This window comes from Leucoraja erinacea, chromosome 18 (assembly GCF_028641065.1).
Source record: "Leucoraja erinacea ecotype New England chromosome 18, Leri_hhj_1, whole genome shotgun sequence".
Lineage (NCBI taxonomy): Eukaryota > Metazoa > Chordata > Chondrichthyes > Rajiformes > Rajidae > Leucoraja > Leucoraja erinaceus.
This window is the reverse complement of record NC_073394.1, coordinates 31,854,185-31,879,865: the sequence shown is the minus strand read 5'-3', so window position 1 is coordinate 31,879,865 and position 25,681 is coordinate 31,854,185. Positions and strand designations below refer to the sequence as shown.

General features: G+C 40.7%; 2 protein-coding genes across 2 annotated transcripts in view; one reads left to right on the top strand and one right to left on the bottom strand.

Annotated features, from left to right (window-relative positions):
• The window catches only part of f2 (coagulation factor II (thrombin)), a 44,854-nt gene extending 32,568 nt beyond the window's left edge, over nt 1-12,286 (top strand). The window contains exons 11-14 of the mRNA XM_055649741.1: nt 4,158-4,331; nt 5,872-6,050; nt 7,793-7,863; nt 11,983-12,286. Of these exons, the coding sequence (XP_055505716.1) occupies nt 4,158-4,331; nt 5,872-6,050; nt 7,793-7,863; nt 11,983-12,132 (574 nt within the window). The 3' untranslated portion in view covers nt 12,133-12,286. The remainder of the gene's footprint in view (nt 1-4,157; nt 4,332-5,871; nt 6,051-7,792; nt 7,864-11,982) is intronic.
• Nucleotides 12,287-19,111: 6,825 nt separating this feature from the next.
• cat (catalase) overlaps nt 19,112-25,681 on the bottom strand; it is a 38,971-nt gene continuing 32,401 nt past the window's right edge. Inside the window, exons 11-13 of the mRNA XM_055649740.1 lie at nt 24,967-25,074; nt 21,194-21,280; nt 19,112-20,093 (exon numbers count right to left, since the gene is read on the bottom strand). Of these exons, the coding sequence (XP_055505715.1) occupies nt 20,025-20,093; nt 21,194-21,280; nt 24,967-25,074 (264 nt within the window). The 3' untranslated portion in view covers nt 19,112-20,024. The remainder of the gene's footprint in view (nt 20,094-21,193; nt 21,281-24,966; nt 25,075-25,681) is intronic.

The following is a 25,681-nucleotide window of genomic DNA, read 5'->3' as shown; positions in this document are numbered from 1 at the left end:
TAATATTGTGAGGTGATAGTAGTGGAAGTAAGGTTTACTGGCGATGTTGAAGGTGGCTCAGTATGAAGATGGCGCCGGTGTGTGTGGCTGCTCGTCTGTCACTCTGTCTGTGTTTGGTGTTTTTCCTTGGCACTATACAATTAAAGTCTCTGTTGGTGTACGACCGTCAATCTCTCCTAGATCTTCGACATAATGTCGGTGCGTCTGTTGGTGCGTTTGACTATCGCGAATATAATACCCTGCCCCCGTTCTTATCCGGAATCTCGACTCACCTGGACTGGGCCTTGCCTCGAAGGAAGCGTCACCGACGCCGTGGAAAGCGCAGCGGTCGACTGGTGAGTTTTAAACTGGGTGCACCCGGCAGCGGCCGTCAGCAGCTCCCTTGTCAGCGACTTCTTCGTGGGTTTCGCCTTCGGGGTCTCCAGCCTGGTGCTTTTCAGCTGCCACCGGACCACCTCCTTCCAGAGGGTACAGAGCGCTGCCTGCCTGCTGCGGCCTGGAGAGCTGCCCGGACACGCCGCCTCGGAGGGGAAGGGGGTGGCCACCAGGTGTGCCCGCTCTTCCGGGGTCTCCAGCCTGGTGCTTCTCAGCTGCCACCGGACCATATCCTCCCGGAAGATGTAGAGCGCTGCCCGCCTGCCACGGCCCGGAGAACTGGCCGGACACGCCGCCTCGGAGGGGACGGGGGCGGTCGCCGGGTGTGCCGGCTGCTTCAGGCTGCTCCTTTCTCCCACCCCCACCCCCTCTCCCCTCTTACGATCGGAGGTTGCAGCGGGACCGGCTCCGCTCCCCCTGCTCTCCTCGGCCCCGCCATCGTGGGGTGAATATCCGGAACCTGCGGACACTGCCCCGGGCTCCCCGATCTGCAGACCTAAAGAGTCCATCCCCTTCCCGGGTTGGCCTGGTGAACGCCAGATCGCTGGCAAACAAAACTTTTATCTTGAGGGATTTCTTCTGCTCCCGAGCCCTGGACTTCCTCTGTGTGACAGAGACTTGGATCGGTCCTGGTGAGTGCAGCGCTTTTATTGAACTTTTACCGGCGGGCTGCTCTTATTTCAACTCGCCGCGGATGTCGGGCCGTGGTGGTGGAACTGCAGCCATTTATAAAAGCAATTTTAAATGCAAGCAGTGCACTACATTATCAACGTTCTCCAGCTTTGAAGCTACTTTATTTGAGGTGGGTCGCTCCGACACGGTGCTTTGTGCTGTCATCTACCGACCCCCCAAATACCATAAGGACTTTGTGAATGACTTTTCTGAGTTTCTGGCTGGGATTATGCCCAACTATGACCGTGTCCTTATGGTTGGGGATTTTAACATACATGTGTGCTGTCCTGATAAGCCGTTGGTGAAGGACTTTTTAAGTCTTATTGACTCTTTTAATTTTGTGCAGTGTGTGTCTGGTCCCACACACGAACATGGACATACATTGGACCTTGTTCTCTCTTATGGCTTGCCTGTGTTAAACTTGGAGGTCTGCGATAGTGTGTTTTCTGATCACATGCCTGTACTATTTGATGTTGGTTTTTCCTGTGCTGCAGTTAGACCTGTAGCGTCTGCTCGGCGCTGTCGGACCTTTAACCCTTCCGCTCTGGCCAATTCTCTGCTGCTTTCGATCAGCTCTGTGCCCCCTCTGCGTCCACTTCCCTTGGTACGGAGGAGATTAGTTCTTGGTTCCACTCCTCCTGCAGAACTATACTGGACTCCGTGGCTCCGTTAAAAACTTTGCAGCCCAGAGCTAAACCCGAGCCCTGGTTCAGTGACGTAACTCGTACAGCTCCACGGGAGTGTCGCAGAGCTGAACAAAAGTGGAAGAAGGACAGGCTGCAGGTTTCATCGCAAATTCTAAAGGACAGCTGGCGTAATTACCAAAATACTGTTAAAGAGGCCAAAAGATATTACCTGTCTAATATAATAGTGTCTAAGCGTAACGACCCACGTGTGTTATTCAAAACCATTGATTCTGTTTTAAATGCCCCACAGCCTGTCTGCCTGGAAGCATCGTCCGAATTGTGCAATGACTTCCTGCACTTCTTTATCAATAAGGTTGTTTCTATAAGGGCTCTCATCTCAGCTCCTGCCTCTGACCCCTCTGTTCCGGCCCCATGCCTGGTGGCATTCGATAAGATTGTGCCTCTGACATTGTCGGGTCCAGAGGATGTGGTTAGCCATAGCAAGCCGTTGGGTTCCCCTTGTGATGCTGTCCCTCCTCTTCTTTTTAAAGAGGTTTTCCTGAGTATAGGGCAGTCGGTTCTCGCCATCATAAACAGTAGCTTGTGTTCTGGGGTTGTCCCCGAAAATTTTAAACATGCAGTAGTGCAACCACTACTTAAGAAACCTGGCCTGGATCAAACTGTTCTGGCCAATTTTAGGCCGATCTCCAATCTGCCATTTATCTCTAAAATCATGGGGAAAGTAGTTTATGCTCAGCTGAAACTCTTCCTGGACGAGCACAATATTCGGGAGGTTTTCCAGTCTGGATTCAAAGCTATGCATAGCACAGAGTCAGCTCTGCTAAGGGTTTTTAACGACATCCTCCTGGCAAACGCCTCTCTATACCTACTTCCTCTGGGCTCAATTTTAAGAAGGCATGCCATCTCCTTTCACTTTTACGCAGATGATAGCCAGTTATATATGCCACTCAGGAAGGAAGACGACTATTCTCTAAAATCACTTCCGTCTTGTCTTGAGGACATTAAGTCCTGGATGGCCTTAAACTTTCTGGGACTTAATGAAAAAAAGACAGAGGTGATTTTGTTTGGCCGCAATGGTTGCCGTGAACCTCCCTTTGTTGACTTGGGTCCATTGGCATTGTCTGTAAAGCCAACAGTTTTAAACCTGGGTTTTAGGATGGACGGTGATTTTAAACTAGATAAACAAATAGGCGCGGTGGTTAAGTCCAGCTTCTTTCACCTAAGGAAGCAGGCAAAGGTGAAGCCCATTCTCGAGCGGCAGCATTTTAAAACAGTAATCCATGCCTTTATTACATCTAGGCTGGATTACTGTAACGCACTCTACTCTGGAGTTGCACGAGCTTCATTGGCTCGTCTCCAGCTGGTTCAAAATGCTGCCGCTCGCCTCTTAACCGGAACTCGAAAGAGGGAGCACATTACGCCAATTTTGGCCTCCCTTCACTGGCTCCCAGTGCACTTTCGAGTTAATTTAAAAATTATTTTATTTGTTTTTAAATCGTTGAATGGGCTCGCCCCGCCTTACCTCTCTGAGCTGCTCCACCCATACGCCTCAGGTCAGCTGATCAGCTGCTCCTTGAGGTACCAAGGTCTAAGCGGAAGCTCAGAGGGGATAGAGCCTTTTCTGTTGCTGCTCCGGCACTGGAACACCTTGCCGTTGCACATCAGACAGGCCCCCTCACTGTCCATCTTCAAATCCACCCTAAAAACTCATTTTTATTCTCTGGCTTTCGACACTGGCTGAGACATTGCTCTTGTTTTTAGTGCTTTTAATGTATTTTAATTTTTACTGTTTTATAGTTCTTTGTTTTACGGTTTTTAATGGTTTGTAATAACTTCTTGTCCATGAGTTCTCATGTACAGCACTTTGTGGCAACTGCAGTTGTTTAAAGTGCTTTATAAATAAAGTTATTATTATTATTATTATTATAGCTGAGGAATTACAAGTGGGAAGCTGAATGGAAGCTGACCATTGTGACTCTAGGTGGAAACTAAAGGCACTTGTTAAGGAATGGCAATGAGCGTAAAAGTGAACCAAGAATGAAAATTTAAAAAAGAAACTGCAAATGCTGGAAATCTGAAATAAAAACAGAAAATGCTGGAAATAGTCAGCGGTTCAGGCAGCATTTATAGAAGAGTCAATTTTTTTAAATCTGGGGCCATTTGTCGGAACTGGAGTAAAAAGCACAACAGGCTAGTTTTCAGGAGAGAGACGAGGAAAGAACAAAAGGAATATTTGTTAGTGTGTGTCCAGATGGGTTAATGGGGGCAATTATCAGTACATTATGCCTCTTTGTGTGTAATGGATTGTGAATGCAAGACTGTTTGGACCAGGTATGTCACTGCCAAAGGGCTACATTTTTTTTTAAACACTGCTCATTATTTCTTAATTTTGCTTACTTATCTTTCACTTTTCCGTGCACTCTGTCATTAACATTTATTGTTGCTGACCCCTTCATCCTGCAGATATGAGGAAGATAGAGAGAAAATCTTGAAGATTGACAAAATCCTTGTGCATTCAAGATATGACTGGATGAGGAACCTTAATCGTGACATTGCTTTGTTGCATTTGTCAAAACCTGTTCCTTTCACTAAGTATATTGCACCCGTCTGTATACCATCCAGGAAAGTTGCCTCAAGGTTTGTATTCAGTGTAAATTGATTTAGTTACCTTTTTATATGCAAGCACCAATATAAAAGCTTTTTGGTGACTAAATACAGCTTTAAAGCAAGAGGTAAAAAAATGCCATGGCATGGTTTCAAAGATTCAGGTAATGATGGGAATATTGCACAGTTTCTTGTTAAAATGAGTGATATTTTTAGTGAAAACTGTAAGAATAGGACTTAAGAACTGCTTAAATCTGTTAGCATATTTGACCATTTGTGGTTTCTGAATTGTGGCTCCCATTTTTACGATAGTCACAAATGAATTATTAGTGAGATCAACAATCTTAGCATTGAGAACTGGATGTTACTGTAGTTAGTGTGTTTTTAGGAAATACAAAGGATTTTGGATAAATTCCATGATTAAAGAACTTGTATTTCCTTTCATTTGTGCATACCTTATTAATTGGAGACAGGATGACTAAGTAATGTCGGTGGCAAATAGTCTGGCGATTGAAGAAAATATCTAATTTCTGCCTTTTCAACTCAAAATACCACACTGTACCATAATGGCAGAATGACAGTACATACAGTATGTCAGATGGCTATTCAGAACGCATGCAACTTTTAAAGTTACAAAGTGGGCGAAGGATTGGGAGTACAAGTATGGTGCAGGTGGTGCTTGGAGATTAAGTTTATCTGTATTCATAATTGCTTTTAGCATCATTTGAGAGAAGGATATGAATGTTTCTCAATTTTAACTGATATATCTGGAGGAGTGTAAACAGAAGATAAATAAGGGCAATCGAGAGAGTAAACTAAAACAAGCTGGAACAGTGAGATGCAGAGCAGTTACTTGGAATTTTAAATATAAGAAAATGCAGGGAATACTCATTAGGTCACAAGGAATAGGAGTAGAATTAGGCCCATCAAGTCTACTCCGCCAATCAATCATGCCGATCTATTTCCCCTAACCCCATTCTCCTGCCTTCTCCCCATAATCTCTAACAATCGTACTAATCAATATTCGTCAGTTCGTGTAGTATCTGTAGAAAGAGAAAGGATGTGAATAATGAATATGCATCAACTGGCCAATACACAAACAGAGAAAACTGGTTATCTGAAATTGTTGAATTCACCAGCAAGGATATAGCGGGTACCTGGAAGGAAGATGAGCTGCTGTTCCTCAAACCTTTGTTGGGCATCATTGGAGATGAAGACTGAGGAGTTGGAATGGAAGTGAAATAGAGAATTAATCACACAAGCAGTTGGAAGGTCTGCTTTGTAGATATCCCACATCCATTTTCACAAGGCTTTGCTTGTTCATTCCAGAAATCTCCAGAAATTCCAATGAGATGCCAGCTCAATTTGGCAAATGTAATAGAGAGAGGGGATCAAACCGAAAAATGTATGTTTGTGATGGGAATGGATCAGATTGTCAACTTAGTCTACGCAATGCTTCCCAAAGAGAAAGCAAATCAAATGGACGGCTGGTCAAGGCAGAGAGTATAAATGTAATTCCTGGGTTATTTTCAATCACAAAGGAGTCCTCTCTTTTTTTCTCCATTGTTTCCAGTTTGCTACGCACTCAGCACAAAGGTCGGGTCACAGGTTGGGGAAATCTGGCTGAATCCTTTGTGAATACTGGTTCCATTAAACCTCTCGTGCTACAGCAGATCCAGCTTCCTGTCGTTGATCATGACGTCTGCAAGGCATCTACCAGCATTAAAGTGACACTCAACATGTTCTGTGCTGGTGAGTAATAATAAACTTGGGCAGCTTACAACCCAGCAGTATGAACTTGATTTCTCTCATTTCAAGCACTCCCTGCATTATCCCTCTATTTGATAAGATAGGTTTCATGTTCATTCCATCTATCTTGAAAGGCCAACAAAATCCTAACTGTTCAATCAAAAGCAAAGTCACGGAGGCACTCCTGAACCACGTCAATAGCTGAATTTGTATCTCAATATTGTGGCAATCCACAATCGCCATTATAGGTGTAATAATAAATAAATAATAATGCATTTTATTTGCTGGCGCCTTTCTGGACACCCAAGGACACCTTACAGGACATAAAATCACAATACATTTATCAATATTAAAATCAAGTTGATTAAAAACAAAAAACAAAAAAACAAAAAATACACAAAACATTTTAAGTCATTAAAATCAGGGTGAACATGGTGGAAGTTATATCGGGTATGCTAATCTAAACGGGTGTGTTTTGAGTTGTGATTTGAATTGATCGATAGTGTCCAGGTGATGGATGGGAGGTGGGAGAGTGTCCCAGAGACGTGGGGCAGAGCAGCTGAAGGCGCTGGCACCCATGGTGCTGAGTCTAAATGTGGGGACAGTGTAAGGTGCTGTCTGTTGGATCAAGAAAACAAAGCTAAGTGGAAGGAGGACAATGGGACTAAGCCCATTTATATTGGGAAGAAAATGAACAGGGATGGAATTTTTTTCATCGATTGACTTTAAAGAACAGTCAGGCAAGAGTTGACTCAATCTCAGTATAATCCCGAGGTCAGTTGATAAAACTATTACCCAAAGGAATACATCTAGTGGCTTGCTTTTCAGTTTTTTGTTTGTAAAAAAATTTGAAAACCATGTATCATTTTCCTTCCACTTCACAATTATGCGCCACTTTGTGTTGGTCTATCACATAAATCCCAATAAAATACATTTACATTTGTGGTTGTAACGTGACAAAATGTGGAAAAGTTCAAGGGGTATGAATACTTTTGCAAGCCACTGTACCTCCAGTATCTTACTCCTAATCTGGAGCGCAGTTCATGAGCAACTTTTTGGGGACTTTGCATTAAAAAAAACAAAAAACTAACTTTTTCTTGTTTTTAATAAAAAGCAAGAAAAAATTAACAAAAAGATATTTCCATACCCATAATTATTCCTTGCTTTAAAACATTTCTTCAGTATCTCTAAAATGTACAATATAAATGATCATTAGCAGATAGTGAATGACAAGGATATACGATTAAGAATTAAGATGTTATTGAAGATGGGAGAAGGATGGTGATAAGGTGGAGTGCAGATGAATAGTAAAAATGGAAATGGAGTGGATGGAGATGGTTGAGTAAATTATTCAACAAGAAGGGGACTGGGATGCAGCAAAAGAGGGTGAAGAAAACGGCGGTGAAAATGAAAAAATGGATGGACTGAAAAAGGGGAAGCAAAGAAATTGGATGTTGGGACAAAAATATGAAGGGAAAGTGAAGGTTGGAATAAGTGTAATAAGAAGGCAATTAAATTGTTCCTATGGAGGTAATATGACAGATTGGAATGTGTCCTTTACATTCACTTTATTAATAACAGTTTAGAAAATGATGTGATGAGCATAATGGTTGAGATGGGCGAGTGAGGCAGGAACACAGAGCTATGGTAGAATGATGAACAGAGTACACAATACCCAAGGGCTGTTCGTCACCACAACATCACCTTTTGAAAATATAAAATAATCTATTTTTTGTTCTCTGTAGGTTTTAGTGAAGATGAGAAAGAGCATGGAGATGCTTGTGAGGGAGACAGTGGTGGTCCTTTTGTAATGAAGGTAACTGTATCATATTTTTTATCATTCTTTGTTTTATAGTGCTACTGGAAGTATGGAAATGTATCTTGGCCAAATCCTTTTGCATCCATCTGTATTCTCTTAACCTTCTCTCTCACTCAATCAATTCATATTTACCCAAAATAATATTTCATCTTTTCCCATTTTTCCCTGTATTACATGTGCACTTAAGTTGAAAGTCCCTTGCCAATGTAGCATGTGAGCAAGATGCTAAGGCTAAGTGAATGGGCAAATGGAACATAATATGGAAACATGTTGAGGCCATTCCCTTTTTTGGAGCCAATGGATAATTTTATTTATTTATTTATTATTATTATTTTTTTTTTTTTAAAGCAAATGATTAAAAGGTTGGTGCTCAGAATGATATGAATGTCCTCATACAAAAATCAGAGAAAGTTAACCTAAAACTCAAGCAATTAGGAAGATAAATGGATTTTAATGCAATAGGATTTGAATGCAAGCGTAGAGATATCTTATAGCAATTACATGGGGCCTTGATGAAACATAATCTGAAATATGGTTGTTCCTTCCCTTTCATATCAGTCTGGAATTGATATTACTCCTCTGTCTTCATTCTGCAGTGTTGATTCAATGAACTTGGGGTAATACTTATGCTCAATCACAGAAGATTCATCTGCGATAAGCCAAATGGGTCAAGTTCCCTTCAGTTTATGTTTCACATTATCTTTCCCTTTTTACTGCCAGCTTGGCTGTCACTCTTTTCCCCATTTCCCCCATTCTCTCTTGAAAACATCCAGTAAATTGGCCCCCACTGCCTCTTCTGGCAGAGAATTCCACAGATTCACAACTCTCTGGGTCAAAATGTTTTTCCTCATCTCAGTCCTAAATGGTTTACTCCTTATTCTTAAACTGTGACTCATGGTTCTGGACTCCCCCAACATTGGTAACATTTTTCCTGCATCTAGCCTGCCCAATCCTTTAAGAATTTTATGTTTCTATAAGATCTCCTCTCATCCTAAATTCCAGTGAATACAAGCCCAGCCGACCCATTCTTTCATCATATGTCAGTCCCGCCATCCCGGGAATTAACCTCGTAAATCTAGGCTGCACTACCTCAATAGCAAGAATGTCCTTCCTCAAATTAGGAGACCAAAATAGCACACAATACTCCAGGTACGGTCTCTCCAGGGCCCTGTACAACTGCAGTAGGACCTTGCTCCTAAACTCAAATCCTCACTCAATGAAGGCCAGCATGCCATTTGCTTTCTTCACTGCCTGCTGTACTTACATGCTTACTTTCAGTGACTGATGTACAAGCACACCCAGGTCTCGTTGCACCTCTCCTTTTCCTAATCTAACACCATTCAGATAAACTGCATTCCTGTTCTTGCCACCAAAGTGGCCTCACATTTATCCGCATTTTTCTGCACCTGCCATGCATCTGCCATCTCACCCAACCTATCCAAGTCACCCTGCAGCCTCATAGCATCCTCGTCACATCTCACACAGCCACCCAGCTTTGTGTCATCTGCAAACTTGGAGATGATACATTTAATTCCCTCATCTAATTCGTTAATATAGTAAATAACAGGTCCCAGCACCGAGCCTTGTGGCACCCCACTAGTCACTGCCTGTCATTCTGAAAGGAATCGTTAGTTCGTACTCTTTGCTTCCTATCTGCCAACCAGTTCTCTATCCATGTCAATATGCTACCACTAATACCATGTGCTCTAATTTTGCGCACTAATCTCTTGTGTGGGACTGTGTCAAAGGCTTTTTGAAAGTCCAGATACACCACATTCACTGGCTCTCCCTTATCCATTCTACTTCATACATCCTCAAAAAATTCCAGAAGATTAGTCAAGCATGATTTTCCCTTCATAAATCCATGCTGACTTTGACCGATCCTGTCACTGCTTTCCAAATCTGCTATTACATATTTAATAATCGACTCGAGCATCTTCCCCACTACTGATGTAAGGCTAACTGGCCTATAATTCCCCATTTTCTCTCACCCTCCTTTCTTAAAAAGTGGAGTAACATTAGCTGCACTCTAGTCAACAGGAACTGATCTACAGTCTCTAGAACATTGGAAAATGATCACCAATGCATCCACAATTTCTAGAGCCATCTCCTTGAGTGTTCTGGAATGCAGACCATCAGGCCCTGGGGATTTATCTGCTTTCAGTCCCAACAGTTTACCTAACACCATTTCCTGACTAATGTGGATTCCCTTCAGTTCCTCCCTCCCACTAGATCTTCAGTCCCCTAGTATTTCTGGGAGATTGTGTCTTCCTTAGTGCGGACAGAACCAAAGTACTTGTTTAACTGTTCTGCCATTTCCCTGTTTCCCATTATAAATTCACCTGTCTCTGATTTTAAGGGACCTGCATTTGTCTTCACTAATCTTTCCTTTTTTACATATCTAATGTTATCCAGTCCATTCATTATTCTTTATTTTCTTTCATTGACTTTACCTTTCTTTCACCATTCCATTCCCGTGCCCCATTCCTACATCTAGGTCTCTTGCTATTAACTTTTTTTCAGTCCCATCCCACCCTGCTTAAAACATTGCCCAAATATGTTGCAAATGGTTTTCCTAAAGCTTTAAAAATAGATCCAAGGTTTGATTATTTAAATTCAATATATTTGTAGTACACAGTTTTCAGCAACTTGAATCCATTCAAGTTTTCAATTTCAGCTTCACTCAGAATGACAGCAAAGAACCATTACAATGTTTGGAAGGGTAGGCATATTTGCAGCCCATTGAGCAGTGCAACTGACCAGTTACAGAATAGCACTGATAAAAGGAGTTGGACACCAACTTGCCAGTTACTGTTTCCCAATAGAAACATTGTTTTAAACGTATGATAAGTGAACACACAACTCAGAAAGATGCGTGTGCTTTCCAACAACAGTACACTGTTCATGTTCTTTCCATGTCAATAATCTCTTATCTGATTGTTGATCTCAACAAGTGAACAGGTAATATCAAACCCAAATCAAGGAACACGAGCAGTAATTATAGAGAGCAAAGGGAAAAGGATAACATAACCTTAAGTGCAACATAAACCCAAAAGAGTAAAGATAATAATGGAAGGATAACATCATCCTCAGAGAATAAGGAGATGGTAACATGCCTAAAGACGATACGGGTAAAGTCAAATACTAGAATGTGAAGAACTGTATTGTCCGGTGGCATCAAAAGTAAATGGACCAAGGACTTATCCTCTCCCTCTATAGTTCATTCTATACAAACAGCTGCAATGAGAAAGACACCCAAGAGAAACAGAGTGAGATTTTAGATACAGTCCATTAACTTACCCATTAGCAAGGGAACTTGACCCCTTTGGCTGATCTCATAGATGAACTTTGTGCTAGATCATATGGGTTGCCCTGTTCATGGAATCTCACAGCCTGGAAGCAAGCCATTCAGCCCATTGAATCAGTGCTGACCATCAAGCCCCAATTCTGTTTAGATCGCATTTTATTCTCCCCCTACCTCCTCACTATTTCCATCAACTCACCCAGATTCTACAACGACAAGATAATTACAATCTTTGTGGAATCTGGGAGAACATGCAAACTGAACCATCGAAGATCTGGATTGAACTTGATCAATGGAAATGTGAGAAGCAGGTCTACCAGCTGCACTGCTTGGTCATTCTTTAAACTAATTAAGAGTTCAAGTCTCACTCTGAAGAGTGTAGCATAAAATCCAGACCTGTAGTTCAAGGAATACAGTACTATCACATGTTCAATCTTGTATTTTAATGTTCAACTGGTTGTAGAAGATTTCCCCTTTCACATGAAAATAGAGTGTCTCATGAAACTTTCAAAATGACCAATGAAATGAAGTGACCTTCCCTTAAAAGCAAGTTCTCAACTTCTGTAATTGCCTTTGTCAACCAAGCATTAAATGACAACCATGTTTGCTTCAGTGCAACAGTAACTAAACCCTAAACGTGCTTCATTGGCTATAAAGTTCCTCCAGGCATCAGGAGTCCATAACAACTACCAGATAAATGTTGTTCTTATCTTCATATGTATCTAGATTATGCAGCAATAGTTCCCATCTCTCTGGTGTATATTATTTTTAAAGATTATTAAATAAATATATATTTTTTGCCCATGATACAGAATCCCGAAGATAATCGGTGGTACCTGATGGGAATAGTTTCTTGGGGAGAAGGATGTGACAGAAAAGGGAAATATGGATTTTACACTCATGTATTCAGGTTAAAGCAGTGGATCAAGAAGAATCTGATGAACTATATTGCTTCCCGTTAAAGATTGCAATGTTCGACTTTGATGATATGGCTACTTTTTGATTTTCTCTGGAAAATCAAGACCATCAAAGACAATTTTTTTTAATGAATCTATCATTCTGTCAATGGAATTACTTTTAGATGTGTTTGAAATAAAACAAATTAATAACAAATAACATTGTTTGTCTTCTTTCCATCAAATTTCCCCTTTTATTTTCCTTCTGTTCGTAATGTCATTTTCTACCCGTCTCACTTATTCGATGATTCTTGCCTTTAAAATCCATCATTTACATCACTTAATTGCTTCAAATTTATTGTCATTCTTCAGTGGGAATAAAACCAAGGGTTTCATCCAGTAAAATATAGATCGCACGCAGTGCATTAGAAATTCTCATTTAGAGCATATATGCTAGCTTATAAGAAATAAACATACATTATATACAAATAGCCCCAATTTTCTCAAACTATAGTGGTATTATACAACTTCGCCAGATGAATCTTTGGAAATGATCTATCTTTGGAAGTGATGTCTTCAAAATAATTTGCAGCAGAAATATTTGGTAAATGATATTTCCCCAAAATATAAGAAATAAAAAAATGGCTGATCTTCCACATTTACTTGCCCACCCTATCCCCTAAAATCCATTGGTCCTGGCCTTAAAGGTACACAAAATTGAATAATTAAAAATAAACTGAAGCAATTTAGTGGAGGATTCCAAAGATTCATTCATAGATATCCTCTTCTGGATGATTTTCCATCGCCAGCCACCAATCTGACCATTCTCCAAGATATATCCATCTGTCATATTCCCAAGATAGACTAATAAACTACCTTGGTTTAAGCCTGCCTGTCCTTCCTGGCTGGTTTTTGTTCGACCTCAACATATACCTCTCATTGTCCAGTCTGCTCTTTCCTTCATCTACGATTTTTCCAACATTCAACATTTTAACAGTGACTGCTTCCTGCTTCTAAAAATCAGCATTTTACCATGGACATGTAGTTCCACTTCACTTCTTAAGTCTCCCAGCTCTCTCTCTTCTCCCATCGGACTGAACATGTTCTTGCATTGAACAAATACCCAGCTCCATTCCTCCACAAAGTGTTGGTGCAAGAACACAAATAGATCTATGTTTATCTAATTGAGTGTTTATGTGGAACATTATTTCAGTCCCAACTTCTCATCCATTTTTCATAACCTTGGATGTTTAACAAGGACACATCTATGCTGCTCTTATTCTCACTGACACCCCGACTAATTCCTCTCTAATGTTGCATGCAAACCAGTCAGCTGAAAGACTATGCATGTTTACATGTATCTCTGACTATATTTTATCTCTGTACCACCCACTCCCCTGACATCAGTCTGAAGGGTCTCAACCCAAAACATCTCCCATTCTTTCTCTCCAGAGATACTGCCTGTCCTGCTGAGTTACTCCAGCATTGTGTGTCTATCTTCAATTTAAACCAGCATCTGCAGTTCCTTCCTATACAACTTTACAATCAAGCCATCCACAGTGTAACAATACACAATAAAGTGAATAACATTTAGTGTAAGATAAAGTCCAGTAAAGTCCAATTAAAGGTAGTCTGGGGGTCTCTAGTGAGGTAGTGTAGCTCAGGACTGCTCTCTAGTTGCAATATGATGTTTAAGTCGCCTGATAACAGCTGGGAATACCATACATATATCACTCTGAAAATGTTTCCCTTCTCATTTTAAACCTATGCTATCAGTTAACTGTTCCCCTCATGAAGATTTCCTAAATCTATAAGATCACTCCGCAGCTTCCTGCACTCCAAGGAGTAACACCTTAATTTGAAATAAGGTTCTGGCTTTTATTTCTTTTTATATTAGAGCTTCATCTTCCTTTTTCCTCTCCAAAATCATTGATAAAATCCTTGATCATCTCCATTTTATTTAGAGTCGTAGAGAATGGAAACAGGTCCTTCAGCCTAACATGCCCACACAGACCAACATGTCCCACCTGCCTGCATTTGGCCCATATCCCTATCTGCATATCCATATACCTGTCTTAATGTTTTAAAAATGTTGCGATAGTACCTGCCTCAACTACGTCCTCATGCAGCTCGATACACACACCAACCTTTCCCGTTAAATCTTTCCCCCATACCTTAAACCCATGTCCTCTGGTTCTCAATTCTTCCTCCTAGGCAAGAGATTCTGTGCATCACCCCGATCTATTCCTCTCATGTTTTTGTTCACCTCTATAAGATCACCTCTCATCCTCCTGCCCTCCATCAAATAGAGTCCCAACCTGCTCAACCTCTCCTTCAGGCCCTGGCAACATCATAAGTCTTCTCTGCACCCTTTCCAGCTTGACAGCATCTTTTCTAGAAATGGTGACCAGAACTGAACACAATACTCTAAATGTGGCCTACCAACGTCTCGTTGGAGTCTTATATAACTCCAACATGACATCCTAACTTCCATACTCATGACTCTCGTTTTAGGTTTGCTTGGAACATTGGGTTTTTGAGATTTTAGCCCATCCTTTTCAATCTAGGAACCTTGATACTCAATGAAGCCGGATAACCTTACTGCTTCCCTCTGCATTCTTGAAAGAACAAAAACTACAACACATCCTTTTACCTCATCCCTCCATCCCTCCATCCAAATATTCCTTACACATGAAAATGTACTCACAACTCACTCATACTACAATTACACACTGGAGAATGAGTCTTGACTGATGATGGCTTAGTTAAGTATTTCTGTTTAGTTTACAAATGTAACCATGAGCTTTTGACTGCCTGGGTTTGAAGTTTTGTTGAATGCAATTGTCTGTGGATTCAATGGCTAAGATTCAAGCATGAAAATCTACACATTTCAGGGCAGTACTAGATACTGTGGTTCAGATCTATATCGGTGAGACCAAGCGGAGGTTGGGCGATCGTTTCGCCGAACACCTCCGCTCGGTCCGCAATAACCAAGCTGACCTCCCGGTGGCTCAGCACTTCAACTCCCCCTCCCACTCCGCCTCCGACCTCTCTGTCCTGGGTCTCCTCCATGGCCACAGCGAGCAGCACCGGAAATTGGAGGAACAGCACCTCATATTCCGTTTGGGGAGTCTGCACCCCAGGGGCATGAACATCGAATTCTCCCAATTTTGTTAGTCCTTGCTGTCTCCTCCCCTTCCTCAGCTCCCCTGCTGTCTCCTCCCACCCTCCAGCCTTCTGGCTACTCCTCCTTTTCCCTTTCTTGTCCCCACCCACCCCCACCCCCGATCAGTCTGAAGAAGGGTTTCGGCCCGAAACGTTGCCTATTTCCTTCGCTCCATAGATGCTGCTGCACCCGCTGAGTTTCTCCAGCTTTTCTGTGTAACCTTCGATTCTCCAGCATCTGCAGTTCCCTCTTAAACACTGTGGTCATTGAAGCCATCTTTCCTCTAGCACTGAATCATATTGTACTCACCTCAGAGCTCCATTGAAGACCCTCCTCAAAGGACGTCTGACAGAGCAAAGGAATATCATGCCAGCGCCAGATGCATTTTCCACAGCCTTCAGTTTGTGCCACGTAAATGAGGTGAATGCAGCTCATTTTTGCTTTAGTTACAGTAAATTTAAAATGAAATGCTCCCTATGAATATTTTGAAAGGCATGCACCAGTTTCTTCCCAGCTGTTATCAGGCAACGGAACCATCCTAACACCAACTAGAGAGCAGTCCTGAGCTACTACCTACCTCATTGGTGACCCTCGGATTCTCTTTGATCGGACCAAACGTTATTCCATTTATCTTGTATCTGTACACAGTGGATGACTCGAATGTAATCATGTATAACCTTTCCGCTCAATGGTTAACATGCAACAAAAGCTTTTCACTGTACCTCGGTTTGTTAAACAAAACAGTGGATATTGCAGTTACTGCACAACTAGGGACCTGGATCCAGTCTTGACCCAAAGATGCTGTGCAGAATTTGCATGTTCTCTAACTGGGTTTCACGTGTTCCAGTTTCCTCCCACATCTTAAAGATGTGCAATGAAAATTGTCAATCACAAGAGTGGATGATAAAAGAGAACAAAAATATAAATAACAGAGAAACAGACTTAGAGTCTGAAGAAGGGTTTCGGCCCAAAACGTTGCCTATTTCCTTCGCTCCATAGATGCTGCTGCACCCGCTGAGTTTCTCCAGCTTTTTTGTGTACCTTCGATTCTCCAGCATCTGCAGTTCCTTCTTAAAGACTTAGAAACTGCATTGACTTAATGGTCAAATTACACCCATGAGAAAAAAATGGAGGTCTTTCAGACAGTGACAATACAATACCAATACAAAAGCCAAATACCTACACAGGAACAGTACTAGGGTGGGGAGGAAGAGGTGGGGCAGAATTTGCAGGACACATCAAGCCTATTAAACTCCTTTAGGTCAGCTTTCCTTCAGCAAATAAAAGATTGTGCTGATTTTCTTTGGCGACCACAAAATATGTGTGGTATAGACAATAAGTGCAGGAGTAGGCCATTCGAGCCATTCACTGATCATCCACAATCAGTAACCCGTTCCTGCCTTCTCCCCATATCCCTTGACTGCGCTATCTTTAAGAGCTCTAACTCGCTCTTGAAAGCATCCAGAGAATTGGCCTCCACTGCCTTCTGAGGCAGAGAATTCCACAAATCTGGGTGAAAATGTTTTTTCCTCATCTCTGTTCTAAATGGTTTACCCATTATTCTTAAACTGTGGCCCCTGGTTCTGGACTCCCTCAACATTGGGAACACGTTTCCTGCCTCTAGCATGTCCAATCCCTTTATAATATTATGTTTCATATTATATTATATTATAAGATATCCTCTCATCCTTCTAAATTCCAGTGTATACAAACCCAGTCACTCCATTTTATCAACATATGACAGTCCCGCCATCCTGCGAATGAACCTTCTGAACCTTCGCTGCACTCCCGCAATAGCAAGAATGTCCTTCCTCAAATTTGGAGACCAAAACTGCACACAATACTCCAGGTGTGGTCTCACAAGGGCCCTATACAACTGCAGGACCTCTTTACTCCAAAACTCAACTCCTCTTGTTATGAAGGCCAACAGGCCATTAGCTTTCTTCACTGCCTGCTGTACCTACATGCTTACTTAAGTGACTGTTGAACAAGGTCCCACAGATCATTTGTACTTCCCCTTTTCCCAACTTGACACCATTCAGATAATAATCTATCTTCCCGTTTTTGCCACCAAAGTGGATAACCTCACACATTATACTGCATCTGCCCACTCACCCAACCTGTCCAAGTCACCCTGCATCCTCCTCACAGTTCACACTGCCATCCAGCTTTGTGTCATTCCTCTGAAGATGTACTTTTCAATATCTTTCAATCACCATTGTGATAATTATTAATCAACAATTTTTGCCACTTTGCTAATTATGAGTTTGCCATAAACAAGCAAGGTCCTGTGTACTAGGGAAACCACATTTCAAAAGCATCTGATTTATGCACATGCAACATCCATGGACAATGAAAGGCACTAAGTAAAGGCTTTAAGTCTTCAGCTTCCTACACCATTAAAGCTGAAATAACAGAATCTCAGATGGTCCATTTGGCACAGTTTGGTTTTCCATTCTCAGTGCAAAGCAATTTGGAATTTCAATATAGAATTGCCAGTATTTCCCTCTTATTAGGACATTCAAGACACTTACATAACCATGTACAAACATGGAACAAACATGAAGCAGATGCTGATGAATTGATGATTGTGGTGGCACCTGGTGACAACCCAAGGTCACAACGAACCATCGGCTCTGGAGAGCGGCGTCTTGGTGTGGGAGGCGCTAGTCACGGGGTCGGTACCCGATTTGGTATTTAAGGCCAGGCAATGCCCGTGTGCTTCGAGGAGTCGGGAGCTGCATTAGAGAGATTAAACACGTCTAGTCCACACAACTCGTGTCCGACTAGTTTTTGGCTGGACTCCCACGAGTCTACGATACAATTTCGTGAATTTCAATAGAAAGAAAATGGTTGCAAAAGATTTACTTTAAAAAAAAAGATAAGATTGTTAAATTTGAATTATATTAATTCCAAAAAATTAAAAATTTAAGTTTTTGAATGGCTTGATGACAATGTTTAATAAAATTAGTTCAGATACAACACAGCACCACACCCTTCAGCCCATCTGCACTGATTATTCACCCACTCACATTACTTCTATATCATCCCACTTACTCATCTACTCCCAGCAGTCGAGGAAATGTACAAAGGCCAAATAACCTACAAGTCCCCATATCTTTATGTGGGAGAAAACTGGAACACCCGGACGAAAAACACAACCACAGGGGGAATGTGCTATCTCCACACAGACAACACCTGAGATCTGGATCAAACCCATGTCTCTGACACCAAGAGACAGCAAATCTATCGCTGTGCCAATGTGCCGCCAGTTGAAGCATTTCTGTGGGATCTTGGGGATGGAAGGAATTCCATATTTCATCATGTAATTAACTTCAATTATGAACTTTCCAAAGTCTCAGCCACATTAAAAAGTTACCCTAATACTATTTGAGAAAGGGAGTATTCAGGCCAATATTTTTCATGTCAATAAAAAAGGATTATTTCACGATGTGCCTCATCTGATTTATCGAAAACACTAAAATACTACACTAAGTTTCTCATTCAAGAAGCTGCTTTAAGTTGGCAAATTCATGAAGAAACATTCCATCAATTGCGGTTTTTGCTGGAAACTGATTACTACTGTCAGTCAATTTACGTTTTAGATAGGCTAAGATTGAACGATTTTCACATTTAGCTAGTCATCAAGTTTTTTTGGAAGAGCAATTTGATGACCATGCTTAGAAAACAGTTTTTTTTTTAAAAAGTAACATCTTTAACATTACATATGGGAAGTGTGGTGACTGCTATCAGATATGGCATTATATCAGCACGAGGTAACAAATTAAAATACTGTTATCTGAAAATACATAAGGTAATGGAATACAGACGTGGAGGCATCTGTGGAAAACCATGTGCAAAACACTCAAAGAAAACAAATTCAGCATTGATCACTTTAATTGGAAATTAAACATCAACAAGTCAAAAAGAATCCAATTCAAATTAGTCAAGAACATGTAACAAAAATGATCAAATTGAAATGTCAAATGACTATTGTGAAGCCAAAGGAAAATTAAAGCCAGCAAAGATGTTATATCAAAAAATATATAGTGCGTGGAATGAATAGTTGTTGTACTTAAGTCATTCAGACGAGACTTGAAAACTCAACTCTCACTGACAGATTGAGTTGGAAGTATTTATGATATTAGCAAAACAGATTAAGTGCTCAATTTGAACTTCCTTTCTCCAACAGCCCACTTTCCATGTTATTAAAATCATTATAGTCCAATGACTTAAAGTGCTGCATTTGTGCAGCATGATTACTTGCAGTATGTCAATGCAAGAACAAAGGCACAAAAGCTATGAATTGAAGTTAGATGTAGAAATCTTAACATGTGTGCAAAGTATAAATGTTAACATTAAAGGAGAACAATCTTCAATAATCACTGTAGGCATTCAGCAGAATTATAGAAGAGCTGGCTCAATGACAACTGCTTGTTATGAAACTTTAACATCATCATACCCCAAATCAACAAGGCAGCATTTAACTAAATTTTGACAAGTTTTATCTTTAGAACCATACAACTTAAATAGGAGGCCGGTAAGGAACTGCTGTTGCAAATGGGGAAAACTGTAGAGCAGGAAAGAAGGGAACATATGATTGGTTTCAAATACAAGCAGCCATCGGATTTTTTTCTCAAACAAACAATTCAGGAAAATTCTTCAGTTATGAACAGATTTGAACTTGAGCTAATCAGTATAATCAGTTAACAGTTGCAGCTGATTTGAGTCTGGACGTTTTTGCATCAGGAAGAATGCAGAAAAAGTGGCAATGCACATTCAATTCAACTTATCACAGATTAGACTTCTCAGAAGTTGCAGCACAATCAGAAGTATGACGAGAATAGGTTTTGATCATCGCCTGCAAAAGAATAACTTCTTATCTAATGTTAGGAATCATTTATAAGTACAAACAAATTATTTGATGGCACCACTTTTAACTTCTTCATTCCTAGAATATGGGCACTGGAAAAGCATTTCCCTCAAATTGAGTGGCTTCAGAGGATATTTCAGAGGCAAGATGAGAGTTAACAATATTGCTAAGTCTCGAGTCACACATTGGCCAGATTACCTAAATCGGGAGTATTCAATGTTGCCTGGATTATGAGGTATTGGCTCCAGGGAGAGGCTGGACAGAGACAAATTGTTTTATCTGGAACGCAGGTGGTTCCGGGGAGACCCATTAGAAGTATATAAAGTTATGAGAGGCATTGATAGGGGAGACAAAACCTTTTTTCTCAGCAAGGGAGAACTCAAATAATAGAGGGAACAGTTTTAGAATTTGAGGGTCAAAGTTTAAGAGGCGAGGGGCAAGGTGTTTTTTTTTTGTAAAAACAGACAGTGGTGAGTGCCAGGAATGCATTGCCAGGGGTGGTGGCTAAGGCAGATATGATAGTGACATTTAAGAGACTCTTGGATAGGCATATGCAGGGATGGGGGGGGGGGGGGGGGGGGGGATATGGATATGTGCAGGCAGATAAGAGTTTGTTTTGGCATACTTAGCACAGACATTATGGGCCAATGGGCCTGTTCTTGTGCTGCTTTGCTCCTTGTTTTAATAAAGAAATTTCCTTAATATTTTCCTTGATAAACTAGTACCAATTTTGTGCTAATGCTCAGATTAGGTCATTGTAATTGATCATGAACAAGTTTCAAGAGAGAACACGGCAGCACAGTCGTAGAGTTGCTGCCTTACAGCACCAGAGACCTGGGTTCAATCTTGACTACGGGTGCTGTCTGTATATTCTCCCCATTACCTGCGTGGGTTTTATCAGGGTGGTCCGGTTTCCTCCTACACTTGGTATAATTGCAAATTGTCCCTAGTATGTGTAGGATAGTGTTAGTGTGCGGGGATCACTAGTCGATGCTGACTCAACGGGCTGAAGGGCCTGTTTCCACGCTGTATTCCTAAACTACCAGTTAGCATCAAGAAAAATGTAAAGATAAGAATACGTCAAGTACCTTCTGAGGATTTGCAGCATTGTGCTTCTCCAGGAATGAGGAAACTTGTGCACCAAATTCAACATGCACTTTGGTTAACAGATCCACCTACAAAGATAACATCTATAATCATAAATACTGTAGCATTAGCATTCCATAAACAATGTCATCCAATTGCACTAAATTCCTCTTCAAAGTTCTTTATGCTAAAGACTTTGCACGAGATCAAGTTGAGGAGAGTTTGTCATATGCCCAGGTATGGTGAGGTACAGGTATAATAAAACTGGATTGCAGTGGCATCAAGGCATGTAAACAGACAAGAATACATACACTATAAATTATACAAGGCAATGTAAAGAAAAAAAATCTGCAAAACAAGATATTAGTGCAAAAATAATTAGAATCAAGTCCATGGTGGTGCAAGAGGTGGTCTGCAGTATTGTTGCAGGGGTGGGATTAGGGCTGAGCAAGTCAGTTCAAAAACCTGATGGTTGTAGGAAAGTAGAGTAACTGAACCTGGTGGTGTGGGACTTCAGGCTTCTACTAACATATACTTAAAAAAAAAAAGAAATATGATAATCAGATCTGATAGATTTCCACTTGATTCATCTGCATATTAGAGCATCACTTCTGGAAATTGGACCAGAAATAATATTTATCAACTGTAAGGCTAGCAGCCTGTCAGATGGAATTTTTGACATAAAAATAAAAACATTAAGGTTGGGGGAAGGACAGAGCTAGTTTTTCAGTGAAAAAGGCAGAGTTCTTGCAATTATTTTAACAGCCATGTTCATCTTTTATTTATTTTAACAGTTAAACTGAAATGCCAATTTTAAACACCAACTTTAATAATGTGAAGGGCCTGAAAAAGAAAAAAAAAAAAGCCAACCTGTAATTTACAGTGCCCTCCATAATGTTTGGCACAAAGATCCATGATTTATTTTGATATAAAAGGCTATTTTTATACATTTTGGTTTCACCATGTAGAAATTACAGCTGTGTTTGTATATAATCTCCCCATTTCAGGGCACCATAATGTTTGAGACACATGGCTTCACAGGCATTTGTAATTGCTCAGGTGTGTTTAATTGCCTCCTTAATGTAGGTATAAAGGTGCTGTCCCACTGCGGCGACCTAATTGGAGAGTTTAGAAGAGCTCAGGAGAGCTTGAAAAAGAGTCATGAAGACTTCCTTCGACTGTTGAAGACCAGCTTCGACTAGCTTCGGGAAAATTGGACAACGAATAGTGGAGAGTGAAGACGACATCCTTCGACCATGTTGAAGACTATCTACGACTACCTTCGAATACCCTCGATTACCTACGAATAACATGCCAACCTACTACGATCTACCTCTACTAAACACATGAATAAAAAAAATTAAATTAAAAAAATATTTTTTTCCCCCATGGTGACCTTTTTTTAAACTTGCGGGCATTTTTCAGCATGTTGAAAAATACGCCGCGACCTAGCTGATGCCTCGAGTACGTTGGGACTACACTTGAGCATGAAGGAGAGTTACAAAAACCTCCTAGGACCTAGTGTCGACCATGCTGCGAGTATGAGTCGAGGGCAAACTCTTCTGAACTTGCGGATTAGGTCGCCGCAGTGGGACAGCCCCTTAAGAGAGCCCTCAGCACTTAGTCTTTCCTTCAGTCTTTCCATCACCGTTGGAAACTTTTATTACTGTTTATCAACATGACGACCAAAGTTGTGCCAATGAAAGTCAAAGAAGCCATTATGAGACTGAGAAACAAGAATAAAATTGTTAGAGACATCAGCCAAACAGGCTTACCAAAATCAACCATTTAGAACATAATTAAGAAGAAAGAGAGCACTAGTGAGCTTACTAATCGCAAAGGGATTAGCAGGCCAAGGAAGACCTCCACAGCTGATGACAGAAGAATTCTCTATAATAGAGAAAAATCCCCAAACTTGTCCCGACAGATCAGAAAACCTCTTCAGGAGTCAGATGTGGCTTTGTCAATGACCACTGTACGCAGAAGACTTAATGAACAGAAATACAGAGGCTACACTGGAAGATGCAAACCACTGGTTAGCTGCAAAAATAGGAGGCCAGGTTACAGTTTACCAAGAAGTACTTGAAAGAGCAACCACAGTTCTGGAAAAAGGTCTTGTGGACAGATGAGACGAAGAATAACATATTAGAGTGATGGCAAGAGCAAAGTATGGAGGAGAGAAGGAACTGCCCAAGAACCAAAGTATACCACCTCATCTGTGAAACAGTGGTGGGGGTATTGTGGCCTGGGCATGTATAGCTGCTGAAGTTACTGGCTCACTTATCTTCATTGATGATACAACTGCTGATGGTAGTAGCATAATGAATTCTGAAGTGTATAGACATCCTATCTGCTTAAGTGCAAACAAATGCCTCAAAACTCATTGGCCAGCAGTTCATTCTACAGCAAGACAATGATTCCAAACATACTGCTAAAGCAACAAAGAAATTGTTCAAAGCTAATAAATGGTCAATTCTTGAGTGGCCAAGTCAATCACCCGATCTGAACCCAATTGAACATACCTTTTATATGCTGAAGAGAAAACTGAAGGGGACTAGCCCCCAAAGCAAGCATAAGCTAAAGATGGCTGCAATACAGGCCTGACACAGCATGAACAGAAGACACCCAGCAACTGGTGATGTCCATGAATCGCAGACTTCAAGCAGTCATTGCATGCAAAGGTTATACAACAAAATACTAAACACAACTACTTTAATTTACATGACATTGCTGCGTCACAAACATTATGGTGCCCTGAAATGCAGGGACTATGCATAAACACTGCTGTAATTTCTATATGGTGAAACCAATATGTATAAAAAATACCCTTTATTAAAATCTGACAATGTGCATTTTAACCACCTGATTTTTTTCTATTACAAACTTCAAATCGTGGAGTACAGAGGCAAATAAAAAAATGATGGCTCTTTGTCCCAAACATTATGGAGGGCACTGTGATTGTTTCTCTTCCCGCAGATGTTGCCCGACTCGGGATTATCCAGCTTCGCTTTTATTTTTGAATCTATTTCTACTCTCTTCATTGATTATGGCCCTCTACAAAAAGACATTGGATGTAAGAACTCAACTACAAGTTATTTTAAAAACAAGTTTCCTATAGGTGATTACTGGTTCCATAACTGAAGACTAGGAATGTAAATTATTAGAACACAGGTCAATGTCCATGAGAACACCATTAGTGTAGCATCTTATGCTAATAGCATAACCGATATGATAACAGCGTTAGTGTACTACAAAATCATAAACCTTTCTTGCTTCTACAAAATTAGCATCAGGCCATTTTAGGTTGAGTCTATCAATATTTTGTTCCACACGTCTTCTCCCAATGGTGGCGGTACTACAAGATGTTAGTTGTGACATGAAGTTCTTTCAATGGTGAAAGTACATTAGTCCTAGTATTTTGCCCAAGTATCTAGTGTCCAATTTTTCTTAGTGTGAAGGCAGCCTATCAATGTACAAAATCACACTTTATCTCCTTTAGCAGAGGTATGAGAGAAAAGCAAATGATCCTTGAAGAGACCAGAAGAAAATGAGAGAATGCATTTAGTATCAATCTTTAATTTAAATTTCCCCTTAGAAAAACTTAACCCAGGATTTCCGACCTAGGTAAATTACCAATGTAGCAAGAAACCCAGAGTATACCAATTCCTCAACAAGACTTTCACAATGCTTAAGGAATTTAAAGTATGGATTTCTCCGACAACTAATACAAGCAAAGAAAAGCTTGAGACAACATCTTGTCCAGTCTTCAACTCACCATTCTTCTCTGAATGAAATGCTGAGCATCCTTGAGACTCCCTGCAACATTCTCACACAGTCTCCGGCGCTCGTCTGCATTTAGTACACTCACATAAAATGACGTTACCTAATCCAGACAAATAAAAACTCAATCAAAAAGGTGCTCAAATAGCTTCTGTTGGAAAATCATGGCTTAATTAGAAAAGACTTAATGTCAGCCCAAGGTACTGAACTTAAATATGTATGATCACATTTATTTCAAACTGAAATGTACTTAAGGTTTGATAGCACTTAACCAACGATGAATTTATGTACTGTTGGCCGAGTCAGTCCTGTCAGCTATTAAATTATAACCTTTATTCAGAACAATACCCAGTGCAAACGACAACTGAACACACATGGAACATTTAAGATTACAGGCATAATCTTGTGTTTTTCCATTGTCTACATAGTAAGTGAATCTCCTGGCAGGTTTGCCAGTCTCAAGGACTTGAGAGTACTTTAAGCTGTACATGCAACCCCACAATGAGCCCAGATTAAAAAAAAAACAAAAAAACAACCTACTGGGAGTGGGAATCTGTACTGCAAATGGGGGTCTATACTGCAATGCAGCATCAGAAATGCTAAAAGATCTACGGTCAAATGCACCAGATGCTCATAATGGCATCTCCACTGGACACAAAATTAGATGATAACAATTATAGGCACTAAATTAATGATCTATTATCCCATTA